The sequence below is a fragment of the Melopsittacus undulatus genome, chromosome 4 (genome assembly GCF_012275295.1).
Source record: "Melopsittacus undulatus isolate bMelUnd1 chromosome 4, bMelUnd1.mat.Z, whole genome shotgun sequence".
Lineage (NCBI taxonomy): Eukaryota > Metazoa > Chordata > Aves > Psittaciformes > Psittaculidae > Melopsittacus > Melopsittacus undulatus.
Window position 1 is genome coordinate 29,130,309 of NC_047530.1, and position 24,476 is coordinate 29,154,784.

The window sequence follows — 24,476 nt, forward strand, 5'->3', positions numbered from 1 at the left end:
CAAAGGTTTTAACCTTCCTCAGTTGGAATCATAGAATCATAGAATAGTTAGGGTTGGAAAGGACCTTAAGATCATCTAGTTCCAACCCCCCTGCCATGGGCAGGGACACCTCACACTATGACACCGTGTCACCCAAGGCTCTGTCTAACCTGGCCTTGAACACCACCAGAGATGGAGCATTCACAGCTTCCTTGGGCAACCCATTCCAGTGCCTCACCACCCTAGCAGTAAAGAACTTCTTCATTGTATCCAATCTAAACTTCCACTGTTTAAGTTTTAACACATAACCCCTTGCCCTATCACTACAGTCCCTAATGAATAGTCCCTCCCCAGCACCCCTATAGCCCCCCTTCAGATACTGGAAGGCTGTTACGAGGTCTCCGTGTAGCTTCTCCAGGCCAAACAGTCCCAACTTTCTCAGCCTATCTTCATATGGGAGGTGCTCCAGTCCCCTGATCATCCTCATGGCCCTCCTCTGGACTTGTTTCAGCAGGTCCATGTCCTTTTTATGTTGAAAGCACCAGATCTGCACACAGTACTCCAAGTGGGGTTTCACAAGAGCAGAGTAGAGGGGCAGTAGCCTGTTAGAAAGTTGTCCATACTAGTAATTATGAATTTCCTTTTTTATTTGGAGTACTCGGGAAATGTAGCTTTTCTCTTTATTCTCTCTCCTTTTTGTAGAAAATATCTAATGTAGAAATAATCTTGTAAAGACTTCTGTTTGCAAAAATGTTTTCATTATCTCTTACTTTCCAAACCAGTTGTACTCAGTGTCAGCCTTATGTTTGCACTTCTGTTTTGGCCATACAAAGAAAAAGTGTGTGGTGTTTGAAATGGTATTTTTATAAAAGCATTCAGGTAACAGTAAACATTAAACTCCACTTTTTGGAACGCATCTTATTTTGTAGGTTCAAGGCAAAGACCCTTCTGTCGATATTACTCAGGACCTTGTCGATGAATCTGAGGAAGAGCGTTTTGATGATATGTCATCACCAGGTCTAGAATTGCCATCTTGTGAATTAAGCCGGCTAGAAGAAATTGCAGAACTTGTGGCATCTTCACTGCCTTCACCATTACGTCGTGAAAAACTCGCACTAGCACTGGAAAATGAGGGCTATATTAAGAAGCTCTTAGAAATTTTTCATGTGTGTGAAGACTTGGAGAACATTGAAGGACTACACCACTTATATGAAATTATCAAGGGAATTTTCCTTTTGAACAGAACTGCACTGTTTGAAGTCATGTTTTCTGAGGAATGTATAATGGACGTAATTGGATGCCTAGAATATGATCCGTCTTTATCACAGTCACGGAAACACAGGGAATTTCTGACTAAAACAGCGAAATTTAAAGAGGTGATACCTATATCTGATCCAGAGCTGAAGCAAAAAATACATCAGACCTACAGAGTACAGTATATTCAAGATATGGTCCTACCCACTCCCTCAGTTTTTGAGGAGAATATGCTATCAACACTTCATTCTTTCATCTTTTTTAATAAAGTGGAAATAGTTGGTATGTTACAGGTAAGTCTCAAAATTTCACAGTCTCTTTATTTGCTATTTGTGCTTGTGCAGAGAAAGTTGGATAATTTTTTTTTTAACGATTGAGATGCTTCAGTAGAACCTTCATTTATGTGATTCCAAAAGTAATTTTGAAGTATGACATAAAAGGCATGGATTTGAGTAGTGAGCTGTTATTATGTTCTTAAATTTCAGATACTGGACTAGATTCTCTGTAACCGATATAAATGGAGCAAAACATATGTGGAATCCTGAATGAGGTTGTTTGGAATGAATAGTACTGTTTGCGTCTTACAGGGTTGATCTTCTGTAGGGGTTCGTGGGTTTTTTTCTGTATTTTGGGACTTTCCAAGTGCTGCAATTAAGGATAATTCTTGTCATGCTACCATGACAAGACAAAAAATATCAAATTACTTCACCCAAATTTCACAAATACAATCTCATACCAGGATAAAACTGTTTCTGATTTGGAAGTAAATTAAATCAGTTGTTTGGAAAGAACAGGTTCAGAACATAACATTGCTTTAGATGCTTGAATGTTTTCTTAGTTTGTCTTTTAAGTTCCTAAATAATACTGCTTAGAATTGCCAGGTTTTCATGATGTATGTCTTAATGCAAATATAGAGATTATTTGATGATTATAGATGCCTTGCTTACATGTCTTAAATATTCTGCACCAACCCATGAACTTCCTGAACTCTGTAGAAATAGGTGGACTATGTCTGTAATAGGAGCTTCCTAATGCTTTCAGCAAGCTCAGCAAAGTGTTACAACACATGCATTGTAGTTTGTTAATTGTCGCTATCTTAATTCTTCTAGCATTTCATAAATTCATAGCCACTCTTTTTGTAAGGGCTGTCTTATCTGGAGAAATGTGCAAAGTGCTAGGTGCTACTGATGACCTTAATCATATTTATCTAAAGTTGAATCTCAGCATATATCCTGTTCAATTTTATGGAGTATCCAACAAAGGAGAGTGAAAATTCCTTTTACAAGCTCATAGCAAAACCTCCCAACCTTCCATCCACCACACTCAGTTGATCAGAATACCGATATTATTTAATCCACTCTGTTGGAGCTTTAATCTGTTATATCCACATGTGGAGTATTTGATAAGCAGCCAGATGTGCATGATGTCACTCAGGCCTAGCAGCTGAGGTATGTGCCTTGTGGACAGACCATTACTTCCTGCAGCAGCTGGTGGAAGGCTGGTAGAACTTCAGAGGCCTCTTTGTTAGTACTAGACCCCAGTTTGCTCCCAACTGAACCAAACTCTTCATGTCTGTATGTGTGTCCTTGATAAGTAAGGTCCCAGATGTGAATCTGAAATAGTCAGAAGGCCTTAAGCATTTTGGAGGGGCCATTTTGAAAAAACAAGTCTGACATTGCGAGTGCTGAATAATTCAGATAAGGGATCTCAGCTTAAGTATCCAGTATGACCTGTGTCTCTAAAGTATCTTGACCTCTTTGCAAGGGTTGCTAAAAGCAAAGTCCTGAGGATCATGTATTTTAATTTGAGGAGGAGGAATGGAAGAATTATTCAGGAGTGTTGGTGTTAGTGGCTGATTCTGAGAGGGCTCTTGAAAAGGAAGCTGGGCAAGGAAAAAAAGGGACCTGATGCTGCAGAATCATTAAGGGTGTTTTTGCCAGAAATCCTTGGGTAACTTGATTGAGTAGCTGATTAGTTTCCTCTTTTTCTCTCTCTTGCATCCTATGTTAGGTTAATAGATGTAAGGTAAGCTTGGGTTGGAATATCAAAGACTGATGCAGTTGAAAAACATTTTAGTTGCAGTTTACAGTTGAAACAGAGACTCAGGTCTGATTTCGATTTGCTGTGTGACCGCAGGTTTCTGAGCATTATCTTCACTTCTGTTGCTGTTGTCTGTGGTTGAGAATAAAGTGTACTGTGTGTGCACTGGGGCCAGAATAGTTATTGCTGCATAACTTTCAAAGTTAAATAAATACTTCACATTGTTCAAGTGCAGCCACAAGTGGCAGCACAGGAGGAGGAACACATATTCTGTGTTACATTGCATTTCCTAGACCTTTCACAGTACAGCTGTATAGCATTGAGTGGTTACTCCCCAAGTTTATAAATAAGACTGTTGGAAATTATATTCATGATCAGTTCTGGGTTTTGAGGGAATTAAAAGAGGCTATCACAAATTATATACCCATTGCATTTCTAAGAGATTAAATGGCTTGATTGATTGATTGATAGATTTTTCTAGTTGACAGTGTGGCTTTAAGCCTATTTACCTGACATTTATTTATCCATTTATTTATAAAGCAGTATGTCAGGTTGCACTTTTCTATTATCTCTGCCCTCTAAGTTTTCATTCTTCCCTTTCCTTTCTCCACCACCCCTATGCCTACATTCTGTGTATAAAATGTATGGTTCCATTCCTTTTCATTTCTTTAAGCAGAATAAATAATGTTTTGAGAACAAAATTAAGACTGCTTCTGTCGATTGAACTTCTGTAACTGTTTTTCAAGGTCTCTTATTAGCATATGGTTTAACATGCGTTTCTGTAGTTGGTTCTATCATAGTATTTCAGTGGTGGGGGGTGTTATTTCATGAAAGAGTTAAACTTGTCTCTGGAGTTTCTGGCATTCATTGTTTTAGATCTTGTGAGATCCCAGTTCTCACTAACCTTACATGTGTACTTAAGAAGCTGGTGTTTTATAAATCATTATTGAGAACTTTCTGGGATGCTTCTTGGTAGTTTCTTGGCACCCATGGATGAGACTCAAGTTCTTAGTTGATGTGTAGTGCAGGTTGTTAATGCTTCAGCTGTTGACTTTAGGTTGTCTCTCCTAGACCACTGAGAGGGGAATGATCTCTTTAGGAAATTTTACCTCTCGGGTTAAAAGTAAAGTCCCTGAGCAGCTGATAGCCTGTGACATGCTGCAGCTATTGTGTGTGCAGCTGACTTGTTTTATATTCTGTTCTTTTCTCTCTTACTGATTGCTAAGGAAAGGACAAGAAAAGCTCTTAACTTCCACCAGGACAAAATAGAGAAGCTCTACAGAGCCCTTCTCATCTCAGGCTGTATATTAACTAAAATGGCACACTGCACTTCCCTCGTTTCAAATTAACTGAGCCATACCTTAGTTACAGAGAAGTGACTAGAAATTTGTACAGGCCTCTGTGCAGGTTGTGCCTTATGCTTTTTGACAGGCCAGGTGACTTTCCTCAAAATTACCACCAAATACCTTATTTAAGGTATTTGGTGTCAACACAGGACATGTAAGGTCAATTTTTTAGTATAACTAGTGAATTCTGTAAATATGAATATGCAGATTCTTAAGAATTGTGGCTTTTTAAGGGATTTTGGACATCTTTAAAAAGAAAAAAACCAAACATCTGCAGTCATGGAGGATACCTGCTTCCACGATTTTGCTTCCTTTGGTAGGTAAATAACTTCTGGCTGTTCTGTGGTAAAACAATGAAAATAGAGAATGGTGCGCCTTTGGCACTTACGGTTATGAACTGTATTCCTCTCTCCTTTACAAAGGTTAGCTTTTCCCATAATCTTTATGTAAATGTTTACACTGATGGGCTGTTATAAGAAACAGAGGTTAATTTATTTTTTATTTAATTGTCTAAGATCTGTAATTTTAAGTAACTATGTGGAGATCTCACTAAACTAGATACTGTTGTTCATGATGGATAGTAAGCCCAGTATTTCCAGTCTATAGAATTAACTGCTCTGGAAACCTCTGCAGTTATAGGTTTTATGATTCAGTGTACATGAGATACGAAAGAGGTATATAACATTTTTTTCCAATTTCAGCCCCTCCTAATATGCTCTTACTGCTTGGCGTCCAGCCTGTTCTAGTCTTGAGATGTCATAGCCATCAAGAAACCTCTCTGAAATGTGGAGTTCGCCAAGTTTTGAGAGTGGGGGTGGGACAGGTAAGTGGTGTTTCTTACTTTATATGACGCTCTTTTGCAATTAAAAAAATACATACTAATGTTCACACTGGAGGCCACCAGTTCTTTCCCTTTGTATTATTAACTAGTTCTTAAAAAAACAAAAAAACTTGCAAAACTGCGCCATAGAGTGAGCAAACACCGTTTCCTTCTGTTCTATTCCCCCTTTCTCATTGGCGTACTCTTTTTGCTAGCAAGGTCCTGCAGTGTTTTACTTTCCACAATACAGAATATTGATAGGATTACTTTGGGGTATGTGCTTTTAGACTTTTAGAGTCTTTTGTTTTGAGGAAAGTGAAGACTACAATGGGAACATTGGGCATATGTTAAAATAATTCATGTGCCTAGGAGAGCCCTGATCACTTGGCATTACTGCACTGGTAAATTAGCATTTTTAAATACAGAAATCACGTTGCTGTTAGTCCCTATATCCCTTTTTAATAGCTAAAAAGTTGTAGGAATTAAAGTACACTTGGGTATATGCATTTAGGTATATTTTGCTGGATTTATATATAACAACAGGCTGGTTATAATTTTGAAAGTGGTTTTACAGGTAGTTACTGATTCTTTACAGAACTCTGGATGCAAGTGTAATTATCTGTAGTTGTTTTAGAGAAAGAATTGTGTCAGTGCATGTGGGTAGCTTTACACAAATGTATTGGGACTGGAATGTCTACTGCCAGTCTGCTGTTTTGCAGTAGTTGGCTCAGGAGTAACTGTAGATCCACTCCCAGCAAAATTTACCTTGCAAATAAGGTATAAAAGGATGCCACTTTCTGGGGAAGATGACAGTGAAAGAAGTTTGCAAGTGGTGCATGCTAATGATTTCTGAGATTAACTTCTACATTGTACAAAATTATTGTCACTGTCTACAGAAACTCCAGACGTGATAAATGGATCCTATTGCTGTTTCAGCATGCAGTTTCAAGTGGAAATAGCTTATTGATAGCAAATGAAGGCGTGTATGGGAAGGTAGTCTGAGATAAAGGAGACTGAAGCATTTTTTAAACTATAAAATCCTCTGTTGTTGAAGCAGGAAGGAATGTATGTTTGAAGCTGTAATTTTGTTTGCTAGTAAGATTTTATGAAATTTTCTTGGCTGAAATACTGTTTCTGCCTAAAATTGAATATGGAGGTGGGAAACAGGATGGAAGGTGTACTGTTTTCCAGCTCAGGTGTCACAGAGCTTCTTGAAAGTTTTTTGAGAAAGGCATGTTTTCTGTGTTTATCTGTAATCACAGGCATGAAGGATCTGATAAGTGCAAGTTAATTACATTTAGGAAAAGCCTGCTTTTGAAGAATGCTTTTTTAAGTGCCTACTAATAGGAGGGGGAGGACAAATATAAATAGTGTCTTTTTTGTGATCCTACTTTGTGGGGTTTCTTGTTTTTAAAGTCATAAATGATTGAGTGCATAGATAGCCTGGCTTAATTTTATCTTCATGAACTTCGAAATATATTAAATCCAAGGAACATCTACTTGGATTTTGCAGAAGCATAAATGAATACACTTAGTATTTGGCATATGCATAGTTTAAGTATTGCATGTTTAATTAATTTCTGTGCATGGGGAAAATAACTATTCTACAATTGCCTCATAAACTGTGGTTTGCAGTTTTATTTTCTTAGAAACATTTGTGACTTTCAGGGCTTCCAAGGTAACATCCAAATGGATTTTGGTGCCTGTCTGCAAGGAATTATGCATTTGTGCTGTGTTCACTTCACAGCTGTATTTTGGGGGATTTTTTTTCAAGTTGGAAAACACCCCAAATGGGAAACGCTTAAGATTGTAGAATTTTAGCATTTGGTGTTGGTGCTTTGTGACTTCTAATACATGGGAACTCTGCTTTAAGACTGTGCATTTCCATAGGTTCTGGTAGTGTTGTCCAGGAATGTATCTTTAGATATGTTGCCCATGTCGGTAATCTTGCAACCTGAGAGAGAGAATTTTGTATTTAGAATGTTCACTGCAATCACAGTTATCTATAATACAGGAGTGTTGGAAGTTTTCCCATCAATAGCAACCTGTCTACCTTTCCTTAAGCATCCTGGAATGAGACAGTACCTAAAACATATTTCAGGGCTGAGACCTAACTGCAAAGTTAGTAACAGGTTGGGTTGGTTTTTTTCTTTTCTTGGAATAACTGTCATTTACTGCATGTTATCTATGTAAGAATGGGATGTTTCAAATCACTCAGATTGATCTTAATTTTGTCTGATTTTAAACTTCTAAATAAAATCGATACTGTTAGAAAGTCCCCTCTGCAAGTCCCAGATGTTTGCAAGCCCAGTAGCAGGATGAGTTGGCCTCTCCTGTAGATGTCCTCATATTGAACCATGATGACCTGTCACAGAGCTTAGCTGGGCTCCTGCCCAGCAAGGCCTTGCCTGTTGGGCTCTGCTGTTAGTGCTGGAGGTGCAGCTTCTCTGGCCACCTCTGTCTCTTGAGTCTCCACCATGGGTCACAAGTGAGATCCCCCATGTCACCAGCACCACAGGGTCTTCTCCTCTCGTTCCACACTTGACTTGAAAAAAAACCCAAAAAACCAAAAAAGCCCCCAACTTTGGGTAGTATTGTGTACCCTTTTTTATGCGGAAGCACACTAATCTTGGCTCTGACCTACTGAAATGCTGAAATTTCTACTATTTTTTGCTAATGACTATTCTAAGATATTCCTGTGGTATTGACTTAACAGTTACTGTCAAGTATTATGAAGGAAGTAAAAAAAGTTCATTTCACAGTGAGACTGGAAATGTAGGGGTTACACTTTTCCAGCTGGGATAAGCATGCATCTTCTCAATAGTTTTGATAAGAGGTGAGGTTAGTTTTACATCTTGGTTAAAAATCGCAAAAAGATAAATGAAAGCAAACTACTTAGCCTATTCTTAAATCCACTGGTAATCATGCAGAATAACTTGAATGCTCTTAAAAAATAATTTACTTTTTATATTTTTATGCTTATTGTTTGTTTTTTTTTAATTTTGGTTAAAAAATACGTTGGTATGTGTGCTGTGGGTTTGTCATGCTACCTGTAATGTCTAATAAGTTAGATATTAGAATAGAAATCTTACCAAGCCATATTAAAGCTGGATAGCAGGTAGTCAAACATCCTTGTATTCTTTCATCACAGCTGAAGTTTCTTGAAACCTAAGATCTTAGTAGTTGTTTAGAACATGTTTGAGTGTTGAGATTTGAAAGTCAAACTTTGCATTTCCAGTACTTGTTCCTCCAGATCGAATTTCAGTAAACATCAAATGAAGCGTGTCCTATCTCATTTTGATTTTGAAGCAGCCACAGAAATAGCACCTGAAATTGTGTGCAAAAATGATTTTTCTTTATTATCACTAAACTGTTGGGTCAGTTTGGAAGCACATCACAGCATCAAACAAGAGGAAACAGGTGACATATCCCAAATACAGGGTTGCCTTGCAGTGTGGTGAAATGCCTTGTAGGGTGGTAGCTCATGCCAACCTATTTTGGGTTTATCTGTGTTGTGCAGTGCCATGTAGAGATCTTGCACTGGGTTGTGACAGTGTTATAACTGCATTAGTGTGGTGTGCTATTGGAACTGAGGTACTTATTTTCTCAGCAAGGCTGCAAAGTGACCCTGGGTGAGGTACCTAGATAATCTGCAGTTTCAGAAACTTTATGTGGATGTATCTGAAATGCTGTTGTGGTTCTGCTTTATGCTGTGTAAATGTAAGCAAGGCAGTTTAGTTTTCTAGCACTGTGGTTTTAGGGTGGAGGGATATTGCACGTGGTGTCACTTTACTTCACAGAAATAACACTGGCAGCTTTTTGAAAAAAATCTATTAGTTTCTGTTGTACAGGCAGCTTTTTCAAGCAAGTGCTGTCTTATAACTGTAATATTGGGGAAAGTATGGGGGAGGTTTATTTCCATTTTAATGACTATGTAGTTGTTAGGACCGTGATGGTTATGGGAAGCTACATATTGCTACTTTTTCAGTCTAAATACATGTTTGTAATGTGTTGTCTGCTGTTTGTAGTTTTGCTAATGTACAGCAGCATGAAAAAGAATGGAATGGTTTTTGATTGCTGCCAGCCAGAATGCCCAGCAGATGCTGTATATAAGAGAAACACTTTGATCTGGTTTCTGAAGTTCACGCTTCTCACAACATTTGGGAGAAAGAATCTTGCCTCCTTGCTGCTGTTAGGAAACTGTCTTTGTCGTGTCTTTGTCTCCTGCAAAGATCTCAAGGTTCCAAAAATACATGTATGTATAGGGCCAAGTGGGAGGTCATATTTATAAATACATGTAAACAGTTAAAGCAAGGGTATTGTAGTGTGGTTTGAGGGACAGGCATGTGCCAAGGGGGAAGTAAGTTAGAAAAGTCATGAACAAAATTATGAGATTGGCAGTAGAAAATAGAAAACAGACAGCCAAAGGCAAAACAAGATACGTTGTAACTGAGAGTGAAGTGTTGGGTTTGGAGAGGTGTTGAACATCATAAAAGCACAAAACCAAGATTGATATTAATTAGTTTGAAAACTGAGTTAGAAAGTTGATACTGGTGTGATTAACTACAGTACACAAGTGTATATTCTCTCAAGCTACAGGAAGCATGGTTTAGAAGAACTTTATGTTATACTTGGATGCTTTTTTGATAATGTCAAATAAACAAATGGTTTTGTTTTGCCTTTGTAGGAAGATGAAAAATTTCTGACAGACTTGTTTGCACAGCTAACAGATGAAGCCACGGATGAGGAGAAAAGACAGGAATTGGTAAGAAATATGTAAAACATACATGAAAGGGACAGTTACTACAAAGTGAGGCATGTATCTGTTTTTTTAATTACTAACTAGTGCATTATTCATGTTTTTCAGGTAAACTTTCTGAAAGAGTTTTGTGCATTCTCTCAAACACTGCAACCTCAAAACAGAGATGCATTTTTCAAAACCTTGTCAAATATGGGCATACTGCCAGCACTAGAAGTTATATTGGTAAATCAGTTCCATTTTATTTGTGATAACAATTTTATGTATGTCAGAGAGGTTGTTTTAAAAAAATAAGTATGCCAAACTTCAGACATGCGGTTTTCTGAAGTGTTTGCTTCATTTTCTTGTCTTAGCCTAGGTTAAAATATTTTTGTAAAACTTCAAAGCCAGTTCCAGTATGACATTGTAAGTGCCCTGGCATTCTTACGTTTTTGTTTTCTTGTTCGCTTTACATCTTTATATGCTCTTTGGTGTACTATTAAATTAGAAAATAGGGAGGTAGACCAAAGAGCAAGGAAAACATAAAATGTGTTTTTCCCAACAGTTGTCAAATGTACAAAGAAGAGGTAATAGTCAATACAGGTTTAGAATACAGTTTTAGTAATAGCTAGGTATGACTTGTAAGTAGGAATTAAAAGCTGTATGCTTTGTGGTTTTCATTGCATTTAAGCCTTTTCTTTAAAGGAAACATAAATGATTTTATTTTACTTCTCTAGGGGATGGATGATGCACAAGTACGAAGTGCAGCCACTGATATATTCTCATACTTGGTTGAATACAACCCATCCATGGTACGAGAGTTCGTCATGCAGGAAGCGCAGCAGAATGATGATGTAAGTAGAGGGTCCCTAGAAATGTGTGTATTGTTTTTTGAAATTACTATTTTATATTGACAGCTCTGTTAAGGACGTGAACCCTAGTTCTGAAGAAATATGCAATATAGTCATGATGGTTACAGGATACTGAACTGCCATGTTTTTAACAGTTCTGTTTGGTGAGATGAATGCTTTCCTGTTTACATATTCCTGTTCCTTAAAACACGTTACCATAAACCACCATTTTGGTTAACACAGCTGTTATACAAGCAGTGCAGAATGGTTTTGAATTATGGCCTCCTTAAAATGCAAAATATAAATTTCGGTCTTGATCTTAGCATACACATGTTTTTAATTTACTTGTGAGAAACCTGTGTTTCATTTACTATCTCACATGTTGCAAGTGGAATGATGGTCTTGAGTGTTCAAAATCATGTTTCGACAGAGATTTACATTTCCCAGAGATCCCCTCTAGCTGATAAATACAAAAGGCAGCACACAACTAGTAGCAAGAAGGGTATTTTAGAGTGGTATTCAGTGGAGAAAAAAACATTGTGCTGCCTTTTCACTAGAGGAGATAGTTAATGTCTTTTCTCATATCTGTTAAAAACATGCCAGAGAACAGGAAGCTGCTGGTGCTGCTACTTCTGCACTGAAAGAAAGGGCCAGATGGGACAGGGAATATTGCTGGTCTTTCCAGCTACTTGAATCTGATGACTGTCTTCTTTCATGGGGGACGGTGGTAACCAAGCAATTTTAGCGTAGGGGTTCCTAAATGTAAATATTATTTTCTACTTTTATGTATATTTCTTGATTTTTGCAAATACATGTTGGGGTTATTTTTAGGTGAAAATAATCTCATCAAGGTCAAGAGCATTATAAAATGTACTGTTACGTTTGTAGAAGTAAAACTCTTGGTATGTATTCTAAAGGGGGGAAGGAAGAGATGTGCAGATAAAAACTGTGCTCTAAAAACACTTCCAGAAATCAGTTGTATTTTGACACTGTTAATTGCCTGTCTCTACTTTTTACCTTTTGACATTTAAGTTCAGACTGAATTCAAAATTAGATTGTTAATTTCAGAACCATTTTTAGTTGCTTTGACAGATTCTTCAGTGCTTGCCTTCTTAATGTTGGACCACTGACCAGAATGGACCAGTGGCCTGTAAAGTTAAATTGTGTCTGTTAAGTTTGGATTTTTTTGTTTGGTAGTTGTTTACATTTTGCAGAATTTTGATAGAACACTGTTTTAACCAGGCACTAACCCTTTTAGAAGGTAATTTGGATTTAGTGCAAGGGAGGAACATTAGAACTGATTTTTGCTTTTTTTTTCCTGCCTGTTAGGATATATTACTCATCAACCTCATTATAGAACACATGATTTGTGACACAGATCCAGAACTCGGAGGGGCAGTGCTACTAATGGGTTTGCTTCGTACTTTAGTTGATCCAGAAAATATGCTTGCCACTGCCAATGTAAGTAAACACCTTAAGCTGAAATTACATTTGGTTTTTAGATTATTGGTGATATGTGTTACACAGATACTTTTTTTTTCCCCATTCTTTAGAAAACAGAAAAGACAGAGTTCTTGGGTTTCTTCTACAAACATTGTATGCATGTTCTGACAGCCCCTTTACTGGCCAATACTACAGAGGACAAGCCTAGCAAAGGTAATGTCGCTCTGGGTTTTGAACATATTAAGGCTGTTGAATGTCAGTGTTTAAAATAAAGTAACTGTCAAAGGATGTTTTCTGTTTTAAAGAGTATCTGAATCTATGATACATCGTTCAAAGTAAAATATTGACTCATTATTTAGTCATTTGAATAATTTATAATTATAAAATTCAGAGACATGATTTAAGAAATGAATTGCATTTGCTGCAGATTTTATTTCGGCAAAAAATGAAATACTGTGTGATTTTTGGTAACTCATAGGGCTGTTCAGTGACAGACTTGTAAACATGTAAAAGTTTTATAAGGTCGGGGATTACTAGAGAGGATGCAGAATTGCCCCTAAGGTGTGTATCACAATACTGTGCTGAATTTGAGGGTATTGTTTCTAAATCAAAGTAAGAAAGCAGAGATCAGTGATGAAGTAACTGTTCTTGCTGGCTACTAGCAGCAGTACTGTTTGTTAATAGTATAGCACATCCAAAATGGATGTAAAAGGAGGTACATAAATGATACATAAATGTTCTCTGAACTTCTTAATTTATTGTATGGATTTCCAAGGGATTAGTTAAATTAATCTATTTTATCTTAACTGTCATCCAGATGGACTGAAAGTGAGATTTTTATTATTTAAATTACTTCTGTTCTTTAATGGTCAACTGTCTGGCAATACTTTTAAAAGTTAGAACTACATTTTTAAAAACGGCATTAAATCTAATATTTAACTTACTATTTTTGTACTTACAAGCTGGATTAATGTTTTGTTTATGCTGATATGGTTGTCCCAGAAGTATTAAAAGAGGCTGAGATTCTTCTTGTTAGAAGACATAATAGATCATATTTTTGGTGCAGATGTAGTCAAGGCACTGCATATAGGAGCATACTTCATGATAGAGACATATGGGCATCATAATGAGATTTGGTTAAAAAAAGCGTGATGGTTGTGTTACTGTTACATTCTGTCTTCTCTGAACCTTCAAACACTGAGTTAAAACAAAATGTAGTTGTTTCTATAAGAGGGTTTCCTGCCATATATATATATATGTATATAGAATACTCTGATAATAAGAAGATCGTTCAGTTTCTGTTTTAAAGACTAAACATATCCTGTGGCATGTTTCCTAAACTGTCTGTGGGAATACTGAAGAACTTGTAAATGTTTACCAGACTACAGCTGGATATTTGAAGTTAGTTTCTGAAGGCAATATCCTAGATATGCTTAATGACTTTGGTTTTGGTTTTATTATAGATGATTTTCAGACAGCCCAACTCTTGGCATTAATACTGGAATTGCTAACTTTCTGTGTGGAACATCATACTTATCACATAAAGAACTACATCATAAACAAAGATATCCTGCGAAGGGTACTCGTTCTCATGGCCTCAAAGCACGCTTTCTTGGCATTGTGTAAGTTAGAAACCTGAAGAATTAACTAGTACTTTGTGAATGTGAAGCGTTGCATGTCGTCATTCTGCTGGAAGTAAACTGTTCACAGATGATGACAGTTTGTGACTGAATACAGGAATTCTGTTATACTCTATGTTACTCATACCAATTTCTACCTATGTCAGTAGTATTAGTGAATAGGTTTGCACTTACAGATGCTTTTTTTTTCCTAAAAAGCAGACGGGTTTTTCTTAATCTCAGTCTAGAGGTGAATTTAAAAGATGGTATCTCAGTATTGAATATACTGATAGCCACTGTAACTTCTGACATTTTTTTTAGTAGAAATTATCAGAGGTATTTGATTAGAGATTAACAGATCTCCAATTTGGAGTGCATTAAGCAGCACAAAAGCTCTGTGTGCTGCTCTTCAGACTCTAGTAACCATTTTATTGACTATGCTCAGCAGAGTAATAATAAAACAGTGTGACTTTATTCTGGAGGCAAGTAAGAGATTTTTTCCTAATTCCATCGTGCACATAGATTAAAATAAAGCCTAAAGTTGACTGAGCAGTACCATACAATAAGAAATGACATCTTAAATTTGTAAGTGAATTGCCTGAGTTAGGTTTTAGAACCCTTGAATAATCTTTTTTCATTTACATCTAGTTGCTAACCAAAGTGTGATACCTTGTTGAAAAGAGGTTGAAACTCTACTTTCAACAAGAGTTGAAACTCTCTGTTTATACATAGAAAATCACATACTTCTGTACGCTTTGGAGTTTCAGAAAGAGCTTTAAACTGGATGTAAATTAAGTCTTTGCTTTATTGTATGTGTGAAGAAAATGTCATTTGCTCATTTCAAAATGAGATAGTTTGCATCCTAACCAAATAAGGACTCAATAAGTAAATTAAATAAATGACAATTTAATAAGCAAATTTTCTAATTCTTCTGAGAAAATATTTTGCTTTTGTCATAAGTAATTTAAAAAAGCAAAAATACACCTTTACATTAGAATATTTAAACAGTAGTATAATATTTCTTCAGTGAACAGGGGTGGCTTCACTCCTATGATGAAGGATTTCTTTATGATAAAATAGATGAGTAATCTTCAGCAGTATTGTAAAGACTGTTGAGAAGCAGAGAACAGCTGAATGTATTACCTGGTTCTAGTAATTTAATGCTGTGTAAGAACTGAGGTTGCAAATTGTCTTGAGTAATGCTGAATAATTTCTAGGGTTTTTTTCTTTTAAATTTAAAAAATATTTTGGTAACACTTCTGTTTCAGGTGCCCTTCGTTTCAAAAGAAAGATAATTGGGCTAAAGGATGAATTCTACAACCGTTACATAATGAAAAGTTTTTTGTTTGAACCTGTGGTCAAAGCATTTCTAAATAATGGTTCCCGTTATAATCTGATGAACTCTGCCATAATAGAGATGTTTGAATTTATCAGAGTGGTGAGTGCTGCTACATGGTGAAGACAATTTCTGTTTTGTTTAATCTTGTAATTCAAGATGACTTTTCTTTTTACTTGTACCCTAAATTATGCTATTCTAATGGGACTATATGATACTGTATTTAAATCAGTTTTCTTTTGTATCACTGTTACATATTTGTACATGTGCTTTCTTATGTTCAAACAGTACTGTGACTTGAAAGTTAAATTAACTCAGTACTGTGTATTCACAGGTGTGCAACTAATGCAGATTGGATGAGCCTGTTATCCCAGGAATGTAATTTAAAACTACTGCTACAGAACCATCCAATTTAGCTGTGCTCTGTAACATCAACTCAACTAAATATGGAAACATACAGAAAAAATACCAGTCTTTTTTGATTATATTAGTAGAGTACTGCAAAGTTCTTTCAGTGAGTAGTCTGCTAAAATATTCATGCCAGTTTGGCTGTCAGCACGTAACTGTTTCCTCACTGTTGTCTGCACCCAGATTCTGACAAGGTGCTGTACAGACTCTAAATATGTAAACGGGGATAAGCTAAGGTGCAGTCCGTCATAAGTGGGTGAGGAAAAAGGAGGCTTGGTCATCTCTTGAAGTCCTCTGTGCTAATGACCTCTTTCTCTTGGAACTGAGACGCAGGGTAATTCAGGACTGAGACGACCTGATCATCATGGAAGAGTTGTTTTAAAAATAGTTTTGTAGCAGTGAAAAAAGTTAATCCATATGGATGGCCCTCACTTCTGTGCTGTGGTCTTTCAGTACTCCACAAGATTTGGTGCTGATTCTGCAGTTCATGCTATGGGGAAATAAATTGTCTTTTATTTTGTTATCTCCCTTTTCACATAGATTCCCAGGTTGCATTTCCAGAATAGTTCTTGGTATCTGTAAATTTTGTAATATTTTTTTTGAATCCAGTTTTTTTTTATGAAAAGAGCAAAATTTTTAAAGTGTGATTTTATTGTCACTAATGTATAGCCATTCATAAGAGGAGACATTTGAGCACATAATCAAAAAGATAAACAATCAGTGTATTAAGATCCATGTTTCTTTGCTTGTCCTTATTAACTGTTCATTAAGGTGTTTATTCTGAGGTGTATTCCAGGGGCTGTGCTGTGCTAAGAAAGCCAAATAATGTCCAGGAGGTTTCCCTGCTGCAGGATGCAGACCTGTGCTAGTCTCAGCTGCTTAGGGTGGCTTTGGGTAGCCACAACCCTAAATCAAAATAGCAGAACTATTGGGAGGGTTTTGTAAAGAACCTTGGCCAGCACCGTATGGCCACAGAGGAGAAACTTCATGCTATTTTCTGATGAAAAATACCTTCCTTGTTCTCATCCTAAACAAATGTATTGAATAATTATTTTTACATAAGTAATTTATTTGCAGTGAGGAAAGAAATAATATGAATGCTACATCTGTATCTCATAAGTATATTTTAATTGAATTATGACAAATATATCAGTGATTAACTGATACAATTATAAATATTTTTATAAGTTATAGTGGTAAAGATCTTTTAGAGTTGGTTTTGGTATAATTTTCTGTTGGGGTTTTATGTTCTGTTCATGAGTTTGGAAGGAGATACTGCCAGAAAATTGCTGCTATCATGCCTGTTTAGCTGATCAGATATGTAAAGCTCTAGATTTTTAACTACACTTGTACTCATTTTTGCATAAGATAGTTAATATGCTACTTCCTTTGTAGTGTTTGAAATCATCTCTCATTTCAGTTGCTTTTTATATTTTATTAAATAAAGTAATTTGAATTAAAATAAGTCACTTTATGTTTGTTCATTCCTATAGGAAGATATAAAATCATTAACAGCACATGTAATTGAAAATTACTGGAAGGCACTGGAAGATGTTGACTATGTGCAGACATTCAAAGGACTGAAACTACGATTTGAGCAACAAAGGGAAAGACAAGATAATCCAAAACTTGACAGGTAAAATGCACTAAATACTCTTCTTAGTATATTAGTGTTGTAACTCTGTTTTGGGAATATTGGTGAGTTGTTCTGCAGTAATGGGAAATTAAATAATTTAGACTCCTGCTTGCATCTTGGGCATTGTTGAATTTACCTGATTAAAAGTGTGATTCCCAGATGTGTTGCTTAAAATTCTTGATCAGCTTTCAGCTAACATTAGTTGCTGGACCCTCAGTAATAATGCTAAGTTATCATATCCTACACTTAATGTACACTGTTGCAATGAGGCTGGAAGCCTATCAAGTATCGGAAATTCATTTGCTTAAATAATTAATTTCCATTGCTTAATGTGAAAAATAGTTCAATTGTGAATTACTATTCAGTGGATTTTTCCTCCAAAAATTCACATCAGATTTCCTTTTATTTTAGGTAGCTGTGGGAGTAGATATTTTAAGCTCTACCAAAATGACTGAGAAATAGAATATACAAAGAAATTGTCAGAGGATGCTTTTTTTATCACTGTCAGATTTGCTGGTGGAGTAAAAACTGATCCAACACTTGAATCACTTCTGTTTGCCAGAGCAGAAGTTCCCTTCCTTAGTACACAGTGGTTACCAAAGGGTAAAAGGTTAGGGTGTATAAAAAAACAGGATGTTTAAGACTTTTTACTCCCATTTGTTTTTGGCAAATGATACTACTTTTATATGTCGTTTCATTAAAACAAAATGGACTGTTTGCATGAATTAGATGAGTTAATCTTCAGAATTGTTAGCAAGACCTGTTCTTGTTGTCTTGAACTAGTTTGAAAACACATTAAAAAAGTAATCCTGATAAGTCATATGAGGACACCTTGAAATTTCAGACTTCTGAGTTATTTCCTGCCACAAGATTTCTTAACCAATATTTAAATGTGAGACTTACTGCACAATTAAAATCAAAATATAATCACAGGTTGGGCACATTCAAGAGTATGTGTTAGATCTGCAATTTTGAGTACTCATGCTTTGCAGGTGAGATGTTATTTTGTCTTGTGTCAGCTAAGCTTATCACTTACCTGTTAAATTCAGTATAATGGTTACATTAATGCACGTGTTGGAAGGAACACCCAGCTACTTCCATCAGTAATTTCCATCTGGTTTAGGAAGTAAAACATTAGTCTTAGCTTGGCTTAAGTTGAGCGAAGTGATTTGTGTATAGTTGTGCTGCATGAGTTTATCAAACAGAAAATTATAGCTTCAAAAACTTTGTAGCTCAGCCAGCCCAGTTTTGCCTTCTTCCTACACATCTTGTTCAGTGGCTGCACAAGCCCTGTCACAGTCCACATAATTTCTGAAGTGAAAACCCAGAAATAATAAAATTCAAAGATAGCAAGAAGCTGTTCGCACACTATAGTAAAGAATAGCTTGGTAAGGAAGGAGGCCTAAAATTTTGTTGATGTGGGCCACAGAAATGTTCAGAAGAGTGCCATTTAAGTGTAGTTTTTCACTGTTAGAAGAACTTGGAATTTAAATGCAGTGTAAAATCGTGCAGTATGTATACATCCAGATGATCATTTTGGCAAGCAGATTGTTCAGAATTAGATTTATTTTTAAAAGTATGTTTAGCATTCTTTTTAAATACCTTGTAATTTCATGATTCTTCCCTTCTGGCTTTTTCCTGCAGTCAGTAATGCAAGATTTTTTCAATGAATAGAACAAACCTAGATTGTATTATTAAAATTTTAATTCCAGTAACAGAGACTTTATGATAAACATTAAATCTCAGACTTACACTGTGGCCAGTAAGTTTTGAAGCACTACAGGAAATCTGTCAAAGGTTTCAGGCTTTTGTTGGAAATCAGCTGTTACAATCAATATCTGGCAATAATTCTCTGTTCTTCAGGGTGCACATCACTGTCCCTCTTCTGCAAGGCCGTAATACTGCTTCTGTGAGAACAAAAGGAAGGTGGAGTTGAGATAGACCAACACTGATAATAGATCAAATGGAGAGGGACAGGTAGCATTTTGTGTCGAGGGCTCTGAAGAATGGAAAATGCTGATAGTGACCAAAAGTTGTAATAAGTGGATGTGGCAGGAAGAGATAGCTGTCTTTTTAGTGTATCCATTTTAAACTGGAGTCATATTCAAATTAGATTGGCAGAGGAGAGGTTGTGTGCTATTTTTTTTTCCTTTTTTCTTAAACACTTTGGACACTAGGTACTGATGAGTTATAAAGTATTTTCAGGAAGAAAAAAAATTAAAAATCCATAGTTGCCAAACTCTTTGGTTTGCAACTTTTTGTTTACCTGCGCAAACTGTTAACCCAAGCCTGAATGCAACACAGTTTTGGACAGAGTAGTGTTAATGGGCTATGAGCAGAATTGTACTTTATTTGATTCTTTATAAATAATGTTTTTAATGATATTTTCATTGAAAATACAAATATTCACATTACAGATTGATTTGCTGGTATTTTTATTGCTCTCTAATACTAATATCTGTAAGCTGTCATTATAAATGTTGAGTAGAAATTTAGTTACTAACATGAGTTGGTTTTTGACTCAAAAATTTTAAACTTACTGTTCGGCAGCATGCGGTCCATTTTGAGAAACCATAGATACAGAAGGGATGCAAGAACCCTGGAAGATGAGGAGGAAATGTGGTTTAATACTGACGAAGATGATATGGAAGATGGAGAGGCAGTGGTGCCCCCTTCTGACAAAACTAAAAATGATGAAGATATTATGGACCCTATCAGTAAATTCATGGAAAGGAAAAAATGTAAGTGATGAGAAGTGTAATACCATATGGCTCATGCAGAAGCTATAACTTGCATTCTGTAGTCCTGCTGCAGTGAAGGATTGGCATATATTTATTCTGAAGTTTTTAGATTTTGCGATTGTGACACTAAGTTGTTGGACTACCCCTTCAAAACAGGTTTTGCTGTCTTTAAAAGAAGCATGATACAAAATATTGTTACAGATTTCTTTAAGCTTTTGAAAGGCAATCTTAGCTGATAGTCAAGTTTTCCTGTGTTTTATTCAGGTTTATAATTCAAAATTTAATTTGAAAATTAGATTTTCAAAATGTAATACATGTTCAGGTGATTTCATTGATAGAAGTGTCCATTCCTGGCCAATGACAACAGCTGGTAGCTAGTATAGTAGTATAAGAAAAAAAAGTCTATGATTACTCACTTTACCAAGTAGTACATAAAGTGCTAAGCTTTTTCCCACACAGTAAAGTGATTTGTAATTAAATATTTTGCTAAATAATACTGCTCTACTTTTGCATTTTTTTATGTTTTTTTTTCTCTCTCCAGTAAAAGAGAGTGAAGAAAAGGAAGTACTTCTGAAAACTAACCTTTCAGGTCGTCAGAGCCCAAGTTTCAAGCTTTCCTTTTCCAGTGGTACAAAATCTAACCTTACCAGCCAGTCATCTGCAAGTAATCTGCCTGGGTCCCCAGGGTCACCTGGATCTCCAGGGTCCCCTGGGTCTCCAGGATCAGTTTCTAAAAGCACATCTCAGATGGCAGCTATCACAACTAAGGTAATTCTGAATGGCCGTAGATTGAATTAATTGTTACAGACTAGGGATTTGCTTTATCATCTCCCAGGTTTGAGTGAATTGTGACAGGTTACGCAATAATGGACGTTCTGGTTTGTGTGTACATTTTGGTCTAATTTTTAGCATTTTTAAGGAGATCTGACGTGTATAAAAAGAAGAAATAACAGCTCTTTAATGCTCAAACTCTTAAAGTATGAGCCATAGCACTAGCTGCTGTTTGCAATGATATTTACGTTGAAATAAAGATGACACTTTACTTTTGTTGAATTGCACAGGGTATTTGGCAGGTAGAAATACAGAAATACTTTGGAAACATTGCCAAATTTTGTCAGATACCACAATGTCCCAACACCCCCATGGAGAACTTCTGCTGTTACCATTTTTAATATTGTTCAGAATGATACATCTGGCACATATGAAAGAAATAAATTTTATTATATAGCGGTGGTTTCTGTTGCCAAAATGTAAACAGTTTTTAATTTCCTAATGTGACTTTTTTATCTTTCGAAATAACATATAGTTTTGGGTTGGAACATACTGATGTAGAAGAAATCCTGTGTAAAAGACTCACTATAACTTGCAGTGAGCATTCCAACTGGCATTTTTTTAATATATTTTTAGAACACTGGTTGGTTTTTATTGTGTTTTTGGCTAAAGCTCTATTTAAACTTTTATAAGTCAAGGAGACAGAGTGATTGGTGTTTTCTCAGCACTGGGGGACAGATAAGGTAGTGTTTATACAGTGTAGTTCAGGTAATGAGAATTTACTTTCATAACAAGAAAGGCCAGGTTTGTATCTCAGTTCTCAGGTAGCCTTGGAATAACTATTCACCTAACTTCTAGTAAAGGTAAATGGTATTCTAGGGTTTTTCTTTCTTTTAGTCGAACATAGTTCTAAGAGTTTATTTGGATTACCTTCTGCTGGCAACACCTCGATAAGAAGAGTGGCTGATGGAAGAACTAAGGATTACATCTTTTAAATCCTTCTGTGGGGAAGGGAAGAAGATTTATTTTATTTATGGGGAAAAAAAATTAAGAGAGTTAGTCAAGCAGTTTTCCAAAGGGATAGAATTGGCTTGCAATTTAGTTCAGTCTGTTCCAAGCTGGAGGCTTGTCCTTTCCAAAACAGTAATTCCTTTATTCTGAAATGGGGTCTACATATGGAGCATATTGCATATAGTATTGGTTCCAAAATTTTAAGTTGTGGTAGTAAAAGAAAAATGTATGTTGAAGATGCAATGCACTGAAAAGCATTCATGGATTCAGGCATAAGCTACCTCCTGTCAGTATTACACTGTTCATGAACGTGCTACAGCTGCAAACCAGAAACAGTGTTGAAACTGGGTTCTTCATTCATTATCTGATCCTGTTGTGTGTAGTATACTCAGTGTTATGTTAAATCTGACTGTACAGAATGTATGTAACTATTTATCAAGTTGTATTTGGGTAGCCAGTTGGCTGAAATTTTTGGTTTGGATATCATTAGACATCTGAATAAGTAATACGATGTTGCAGTAAAGTACGAGTAACCGCCATTGCAGTCAAATGCTGGTCAAGCTTCAGAAATTAAAACGTACTGTAGCTGGAGGAAATTCTAGAAGTTTGTGTCATTTCTTCATGGGTCTGCAGCTGCCTGCTCTTAAAATTTTTGTTTATTTGCAATACAAGGCATTTTTTAATATTACTGGATATACTTTAATTTTCATCTGCCAAGTTTTTACATTCTGTAACTCACACACCTCATCCAGTTACATTGCGCAAAAAAATTAAGTTACTATGCAGTTAAACTAGCTTTTGTTGGGACAGACTGTGCTCTAAAAGTATCATAATTCAGAAATTCAAATTGAAGTATACTCTTTGTTTGTTTCTGAGGTGCTTCCAGATTGCTCGTTGTTGCATTCAACCATGCTCCCTAAAAAAGAATTTAAATCTTTACAGATAGAGCTTCAGTGGCATTTAGAAAAACTAAGTAGATTTTTGGACTTCCTTACATTTCAACTGGAAATAATTCCGTCCAGTTGGATAGGTAAAAGCCCATTTTGGATTTATTCATTTAAGCATTTTTCAGACTATTGTTCCTGAAGGATTTATTATTGTTCTGCTTCGCTTTATTCAAAACTTCCTAAATCAGTATACTTATGGTAATAGTCCATGCAGACATAATTTCCCAATACAAATGTGAATATGTGCAAATATTTTCTTAATTGTAGTAATTCTGTCTGTCTTTGTAGGGAGGCCTTGTTGGGCTTGTAGATTATCCTGACGATGATGAAGAGGATGATGAAGATGAAGATAAAGAGGAAACTTTACCTTTGTCAAAGAAAGCAAAGCTTGAGTCATCATAATGGCAACTGAGGAAGAACATTACTAGTTGGGGGAAAGATCTTTTTTCCAAAAACAAAACAAAACCACAGCAAAGCAGCAATCTTTTGTGAACTACTGTGTGTGACACAGATCAACCTATACAAATGGATTTCTGCCAATCAAGTGCCAATTCAAAGGAGCAGAAGGAGGGGAAATATTTCGTTTAGGGGAAAGACGCCTTTGAGCTCTCCAGCTTGGACCACATGTTGCCCTTTTCTCAGGGAAGGAAATGGAAAACAAAACAAAAAACAGCCAATAGGGCAGGAGTTTTGTTAGTGGAACTCTGGATTGGCTGGCTGGTCAGTTGCTACAATCAGAATATGCTTTCTTGGACCATGTATGAGACTCCTGAAGAAGAGGCGTTTTTTTGCCCTAATTCTTCACTAGTTAAGAATGCCAGCAGTTTCTTTGTATAAAAGAGACCTGCCTTTGAAATCATACATTCTGAACATTTTACTCAAGCTACAACAGGTTTTAAAAACCTCTATGGGGGAGGGCCGAATATAAAGTTTCCTCTTTTTCTTTTTTTTTTTTTTTTAATCTGTTCCCTTTGCCCTTTAAACTGCAGAATTTTTTTTGGAGGTGAGGGATTTGTTTGTCCCTTCTTGATTAAAGATTGAGTGGAATTCTAGATGTGGTCACTTTTGTGTCAGAATTTTTTTTTGCCCCCCTGAGTGTATGCTTAGTTGTTGAGTATATATTTGGGACCATTAAAATTTTTTGATGTAATATAATCTCACTGTTGTGCTGGTACCTATTTCACCCTGTGTAATTTTGTTCTGCATCACAGTTCTTAATATGTTTAGGATTTTATGGAAGATGGTATAGTTTTTATTGGGAGAAAAAAAAATCTTGCCACAATGTGCATAAAAGCAATACTATTTTGTGACTAAATATTTTATATTAAATTTTACATCAGCAACTGTCAAGAAAAATTTCAGGGAAATAGGAATAAAAAAATTTAAACCTATAAATATGAAATTAGTATTCCAAAGAGACTTTGAAATTTCGTAACTCAGAACAGTGGTAGACTAACTCATCAAAATGCAAAATGGAATACCAATATATTGACTCATTTGACTTACAAAAATAAAAAAGAATTAATTAAGCTGAAG

General features: G+C 36.0%; 1 protein-coding gene across 2 annotated transcripts in view; it reads left to right on the forward strand.

Annotated features, from left to right (window-relative positions):
* PPP4R3A (protein phosphatase 4 regulatory subunit 3A) overlaps nt 1-24,476 on the forward strand; it is a 41,123-nt gene extending 16,647 nt beyond the window's left edge. For both annotated transcript variants that reach the window (XM_005149506.4, XM_031049324.2), the window contains 12 exons: nt 909-1,526; nt 10,127-10,204; nt 10,307-10,423; nt 10,915-11,031; nt 12,358-12,489; nt 12,582-12,684; nt 13,935-14,093; nt 15,359-15,528; nt 17,328-17,470; nt 20,021-20,211; nt 20,753-20,979; nt 23,229-24,476. In XM_005149506.4, coding sequence (XP_005149563.1) covers nt 909-1,526; nt 10,127-10,204; nt 10,307-10,423; nt 10,915-11,031; nt 12,358-12,489; nt 12,582-12,684; nt 13,935-14,093; nt 15,359-15,528; nt 17,328-17,470; nt 20,021-20,211; nt 20,753-20,979; nt 23,229-23,342 — 2,169 coding nt within the window. In that variant the 3' untranslated portion in view covers nt 23,343-24,476. The remainder of the gene's footprint in view (nt 1-908; nt 1,527-10,126; nt 10,205-10,306; nt 10,424-10,914; nt 11,032-12,357; nt 12,490-12,581; nt 12,685-13,934; nt 14,094-15,358; nt 15,529-17,327; nt 17,471-20,020; nt 20,212-20,752; nt 20,980-23,228) is intronic.